The following is a 7,015-nucleotide window of genomic DNA, read 5'->3' on the forward strand; positions in this document are numbered from 1 at the left end:
GTGTGTGTGTGTGTGTGTGTGTGTGTGTGTGTGTGTGTGTGTGTGTGTGTGTGCGTGTGTGTGTGAACAACTGTGGGAGTAACATAACGAGCATGAGGTGGACATCGTCTAATGCCACCAATTATGGACTATATATATTGTTTGCTAGGAACGCGCCTATACAGGTGACAGTGAACGGTAATGAAACTCGCGGAGTTATGCTATGCTCGAGCTATGCTATATTATGATAAGCAACCATCATTAAACAATCACCTTGTCTCGCATCTCCGTCAGTCGATACTCAGACACGATCTGCATTGCAAATCATTACCGTCTACGTTAAAACTGCACGGTGCTGCGTGTTTGCTGACGCGTTATTGTTAGTTTCGCTGCTTGTTGTCGTTTGCGCCGACAGAATGAGTTTTACCAGTTTAATCGTTGCGAATCTCCTTCCCTAAACTTTTGTGTTTAGCGCACGATCGAAATCGCGTTCGTTATCGCGAGAGCTTGGCGAAATGTTTGCTTTTAAAATTCCGTGCATTATTAAAATAGGCTTGCCGTCTGAACGTAATAGGGAAGGAGCTGTGCAGATGTGGTGCACACACGCGAAATGTGACGATACGCGACAGGTTTGACAGCAATTATCATGATTCTAAGTTTAGACAGTATACGGTCACTTGTGTTTACAATGAATGCATTGAAAGCGATGTTTTACGTTAGGAGGAATTACTTGATTAGTCAATTACTCTACAGAACTACTAGTTACTTTGTTCATATTACTGTAGCGTTTTATCAGGATAATTAACACCGTATTAAGCGTCGGTAATGATGAGCGCGTTAGCCCATCCTTTACTTTGTAGATAATTAAAATGGAATTAGGCGTCTTCTTATTACATGATCGACATCTTTAGATGACGTATACAAATAGGATCATGTGAGCACAATCTCATTAATTGCAGACGGGTTTGCTTTGTTGTATGTAATTTATCAGCGAGTATCGTATAAAGCAACTCTAACCGGACTAAACATGGACAGCGAGCGAGAGGAGGATAAAGGGCGAGGGGAGCGGGACAACGCTAGAGGAGCATGAAGGCAAAAGCAAGATCATATCAAAAGACGGACAGATAAGAGCCAGCTAGCCCGCCAGACAGGCAGGCAGGCAGGCAGGCAGACAGACAGACAGAATATGTATGTCTGTCTGTCTGTCTGGCTTTCATGGTTTCATTACAGTGTGGTAAATAACGTCGGTTTTGTAACGAAAAACTGTGACATGGTTTCCACATTTCACGCTCGTTCAATCGAGCTAGGTGAACACCTGACGTTAACGTCGGAAATGCACAGTGCGTCGCCTTCGTATTTTCCCGCATGTATTGCGCCATACAGAACCTTTCTCAACATGACCATCGGCCATGAAATGACTACGATTCCATTCGTCAAAAGCACTCGCGACAAATGTCATTGGTATCGAGTTCATTTTCGTTTCAAATATAGCTGTCATGTTCGATGTAGGCGGTGCTTGCTGATGTGATGCTACGCGAACTACAGTGGGATCGAAGATGAGTAAACAAAGTGCACCGTAGCAAACGCGTACAGAAATTTATTAAAATGTCATTGTTTACTGTAATTACAAAACATTGCTGATTTCGCTTTTTTCGTTTCTCGCGTGACATTGTGTTTTGTCTCATTGCGCCGAAACACAAATAAAAGATATGCGATCATTTACCATATGAAACTTGTGTTTTGCATCGCGGGAGGTGCTAACCGCACAAAAGTCTAATTACGTTTCCAACGCAAACCCTTATTCATTGCCTCAATTCAAATTTTCACTCAAGAATCGAACAAACTCCTAATTAAATTCACCGATTAAAATCTCGGTCGCGCCGGGGGTCGTCAGAATATCTAACGCCATCTCTCAGCACGCTCGTCGCTGTTCTTATTTGTTTCAGGCGCAGCATGACGCGGCTTACGTACCACGACGTCGAGCAGTGGATGGACGCGAACCCTGACAGCCGCTGCGACTACTTCCTCCGCAAAGCCGACCTCTCTCTCGTCAACAAATGGCTCCTCTGTCACGGCCACGACACCGTGCTCACCGAGACAAAATCCGCCTGCCGACGCAGCTCGGCTCCCGGCCACGCGCCGACCGTACTGACGGCGGCGCTGTCGTCGCCGCTAGAGCGCGTGCTCGACACGCACGTCGAAGGTCGCGCGACGACGACGACGACATCGCACAGTAAGCCGAAGCCGCCGCCGCGCAGCAACTCGCGTAAGTTTCTGCGACAGGACTTCGCCAAGTGCAAGAACACGCTGCTGTACCGTACGTGCGAAGCGGCCGTCGTCAGCAGCGAGATGCCGTCGAGCGACGTCGAGGCGCGTCGCAACAGCCTGAAGAACATGCGCCAGTACACGTCGCTGCCGCCGTCGTCGCTCAACATGCTGAGTCATCTCATCGAGTCGAAGATCCGGCTGCCGCGACACGTATCGAAGGACGCGGCGCAGCTGAACGAGCTGCGACGCACGAACGAGCGCGAGTTCTTCCTCGACATCGTAAAGGACATCGCCAACGAGATGGACGTGCGCCACCTGAGTAGCAAGGTGACGCAGAACATACGGCTGCTGCTCGACGTCGACCACTCGTCGCTGTTCCTCATACAGAAGTCGCACAAGGGCAAGGTGCTCGTGTCGAAGCAGTTCGATGCCTACACGGGCACGAACGTGCTGCTGTCGACGAGCGGTGACAACGTCGTGCAGGTGCCCTGGGGCACAGGAATCATCGGGCACGTGGCCGACAGCGGAGAGACAGTCAATCTCACACAGGCATCCGAGGTAAGAGTGCGCCAATCATTAACTCGATCATTAACTCCATCGTTAACTTGATCGAAGACTCGATCGTTCGTTAACTCGATCATAACCTTGGCCGTTAATTCTATCGTTAACTCGGTCGTTAACTCAACCATTAACTCAATCTTTAAATCAAAAGAATATGCTCGTTGAAGCAATCGAAAAGTCGATTGTTAATTCAGTCATAAATTAAATCGTTGACTTAATCAATAACTCGATAGTTAGCTCGATCGGTAACTCAATCATTAATTCAATCTTTTAATCAATCGTAGACTTGTCCGTTAATATGATCGTCAATTCGATCATTTTATTGATTGGTAACTTGATCGTTGAATCGATCAATAACTCGATCGTTAACTAAATCGTACCTCAATAGTTAATCGACCGTAAACTCATTTAAACGATGTAGTTATCAACGAGGTTGCCTTTCTCATAATTCTGAAAAATAACTATCACTTGACCGATTGCCGTGAATTTAACCCACGGGGAGAATGAAAATTCAGCTAGCTCAGTGATGCAAGAGAACCTTTTTCAATTATAAAATTGGAATGATTACTATGTACGAATGAAGCTTGAGTCTAGACCTATCATTATCAGCGGTCACCTCTGCGATATAGTAATTCCCTGTTTTCAAAAACAACAATTACGTCGGAGTGAAGCAATCGACGAAATCCTGTTATAGATAAATCTCCCTGGTCTGTGTAATAACAGCTCGAATCGTACGCATACACGCGTCATCAGCACCTAGGCTACCCGCGCTGAATATTTTATTTATTTTTACCAAGTAAACAGCATAGCTATAAGGTTGCATTCGAGGATATAGCTGATCTTTCCGCATGAGAAACATTCAAAGCAAAGCGCTGTGTGAGTTACTCCTCCTGTGCAAACACATCAGCTATCGCCTGCATGCGGTCGATGGCTATAAATAGGGGGAATTGGCACGCTGGCGCGGGACCCTCACGTGTGTCTTACGTCAGCAACACTCACTAGCTACAGGTAGAATTAGCGGGGGCGACAACGTCACTATAACAACGCTTACGCGTTAAAACCTAAAGGGAAAAGACGCGATAACATCGTAATAGCATTAAACGGCGAGTCAGTCTCGCTTGTTTTACCGCGCGTCGCGACGAGAAATTTGTGTCATAATGAGGCGTTAATAGTGAACAGACTTCTCAGTAATTGCCATAATTGCTCTAAAATTGTGAGTAGTACCGTGTAAGTAACTGTTCGCGTAGCCACCACCGCACCAGTGATAAAAAATGCACTATGTGCGTTCAATGGCTATCATTAAGTAACTCATAACAATATCTATAGTGCGAACTGAATTCTTGATTCGACAGCCATCCCCATCATTAGGGCAGTAAGGCTTGTTTGAGAGAGGAGCTCTGGTGACTAGCGGCTTCTGTATAAATCACAGTAGGGCCTACCCGACACGCATCGGTGTATTTGCATCCATTATCTGTGCAGCGTGACCTCCTTACCCCGTGTAACGAGCCTACCCCTACATGTTGTGATTTCCCCGGTGCATAGCCTGATCCCCGTGTACAGAGTGCCTTTCTTGCTTTTGACGCGTTCAGCTGAACTGCTTGGCTTCGATCATATTGTCGACAAAGCCACTACGAGGAGCACAAACGACGCGGCGTGGGTGTAGGGCACTTGAGCGGTAAATCGCCAGCACATGTATTTTCATACCTATTGTAATCACCGGACGGAGCTCATCTCCACCCGGTGAAACTACGAGAATGTACACAAAACCCAACTCTAATAGGCATCCTCGCAATGCCGAAGACGGTGAGAGACGTAGCTACGAAGGAGATGAAAAGCGCTGTGTCTCCGGGGTTAACTCGTGCTCTCATTCTTCTGAGCAGGGCTGTCTTCGGAGCACTTCTGTACATCTCTTTTCAGTACAACCGATCTGCTTTTCAGGAGAGCACAAAATAGTGACAAAGACGTGTCTTCTGCTCACTATATTAGTCAACGTGTCATATAATCATCACAAGCATGCACACACGTGCACTTACACACACGTATGCGTACACACACGCGCGCGCGTACACCCCCACGCGTGCACACACACACACACACGACGGCACACACAACACACACAACACACATCACACAACAACACACAAACACACACACACACACAAACACACACACACACACACCACACACAACACAGCAACACACACACAACCACACACACACAACACACAATATATTATATATTATATATATATATATATATTACATGAACGTGCTGTACCGGCAGTCGATGCTATGCATGAGAAATGTAATCAGATACCGATAACATGATCGATGCAACGCGTGGACTATCGCAATTCAAGCCTAATTAAGTCCCGTTGCGCCAGCGAGGCGGGCGACCGGACTGTCATGTATCAATTTTGCTTTCGTCGGATTCCTTCTCTCGTTGAGCATGTTTAGTCGGCGAAATAGTTTGCCGTGATTGTGTTTCTAGTTGGTGGTGGATTCAATCATATCTCGGATACCGGTGATGTTACTCCATAGGAGAGCGAATCTCGGCCTACTGATTTACCGGCGTCGAGTTTTTCACAGGGTTGACATGAAAGAGACCATACTGATTACAGCTCCTAACCAGAGAATTGGATGTGGGTGTGAACTTCATGTCGTTGAGTTTCGACTCCTGGCAAACGGAGAATTGACATTGGCAATTTCGTTGGCTGTCTCGTATGTGGTATATGAGCGCGCAATACGTCAGGTTGCTCAGTCAGTGTGTGTGGGGGATAACGTGCGTGCGTGCGTGCGTGCGTGCGGTCGCGCGCTTGGTATGCTGTGAGCGTGCGTGCATGTGTGTATGTGTGAGGGTATGTGTATGTGATGTGTTGCGTTATGGGTAAGTATGTGTGTATGTGTGCAGTGGCGTGTGTATGGACATATATATATATATATATATTAATCTCTGTGTGTGTGTGATGTGTGTGTGTTGTGGCTGTGGTGTAGTGTGCCGTGCTGCCGCGCGCGCTCGCGTGTTCGGCTGCCACTGCGCGCGGGACCGCGGTGTGTGTATGTTGTATCGTATCTGTGTATGTATGAAGTATGTGTGAGCATGTCGTGTATATGCGTGCGTGTATGTTTTGTATTTGTTATGTGTGAGGTAGTGGTATGTGTTATGTGTGAGTAGTGTGTGTATGTGGAGTGTTTGTGGTGTTACGTAGCTGGTGTGTTATGTGTGGAGTGTGCGTGTGTATGCATTGCAAATATATATATAGTTTATGATGGTGTGATGTGTGTGGTGGCTGTGTGTAGTGTGTGTGTGTGTAGTGTGTGTGTCGTGTGTGTGTGTGTTTGGTGCTGTTGGTTGTGAGGGATAACCCGTCTGCTAGGACGTTGCCCACCTGCGACGGGCCTGACACCTGACGTATGCTGATTCCTACTTGACGCACCTAAGTTATCAGGGTGGGAAACAGGTGAACAATGACATATTTGTCTGTCTATTGCACCAACGCCGCACTGTATTAGTCTGCTCATGTTAACTGGCCTGGTTCAGAGTTACCGGACCATCCCACAATCTGCAATTCTTCGTATTTGCAACTGAGCAACCATCGCCCCCGACATCGTCGGTGTAAGGGGATTTACTTGCGTTCCTTACATCGGCGCTAGTAAATGTAAGTGCACTGCCACGGGCATGCCGCCGGATCACTTCGGCATCGTGAGGCTGTCTATGTCGTGTGACCAGATTTTGTCGGCACGTCTTTTATATGTGACACACTGTGTAATATAATCGTGTTTGATAATTGCTCGGTAATATGATTAAACGATGTTATGAGCTGTCAGGACTCGTTCATAATCCAGGATTTGATGGAATGATATATTTGTTTGCTAGGGAACGGCCTGATAAGGTGTACAGTGACGGTATAATGAAGACTCGCGAGTGTCGAGCTTAGTTGCTATTGCTCGAGCCTTATGCTATTTAATGATAGCGCGAACCCATTTCCATTCAACATCCTCTGGTCTCGGGCATCTCCCGTCGAGTCGTTATACTTCAGGACACGATCTGCATTTTGCAATCAGTTACGTTTACGTTAACGTTGCACGGTTGCTGCCGATCGCTGTGCTACTGTGCTGCACTGATTGCTGTTGCTGGTTGCGGGTTGTTGCTGTGTGCTCGTTGTGTGCTGTGTAGCTGCTGACTTACTGACTGTGCTGCTGCTTG

At 47.0% G+C, this 7,015-nt stretch overlaps 1 protein-coding gene across 1 annotated transcript in view; it reads left to right on the forward strand.

The window, feature by feature from the left end:
• Positions 1 to 7,015, forward strand: part of LOC106808107 (dual 3',5'-cyclic-AMP and -GMP phosphodiesterase 11A-like) — a 45,446-nt gene that overhangs the window by 7,138 nt on the left and 31,293 nt on the right. The window contains exon 2 of the mRNA XM_014810682.1: positions 1,926 to 2,805. Within this exon, the coding sequence (XP_014666168.1) occupies positions 1,926 to 2,805 (880 nt within the window). The remainder of the gene's footprint in view (positions 1 to 1,925; positions 2,806 to 7,015) is intronic.

Source organism: Priapulus caudatus, unplaced genomic scaffold, assembly GCF_000485595.1.
Source record: "Priapulus caudatus unplaced genomic scaffold, Priapulus_caudatus-5.0.1 Scaffold254, whole genome shotgun sequence".
NCBI classification, from domain to species: Eukaryota; Metazoa; Priapulida; class Priapulimorpha; order Priapulimorphida; family Priapulidae; genus Priapulus; species Priapulus caudatus.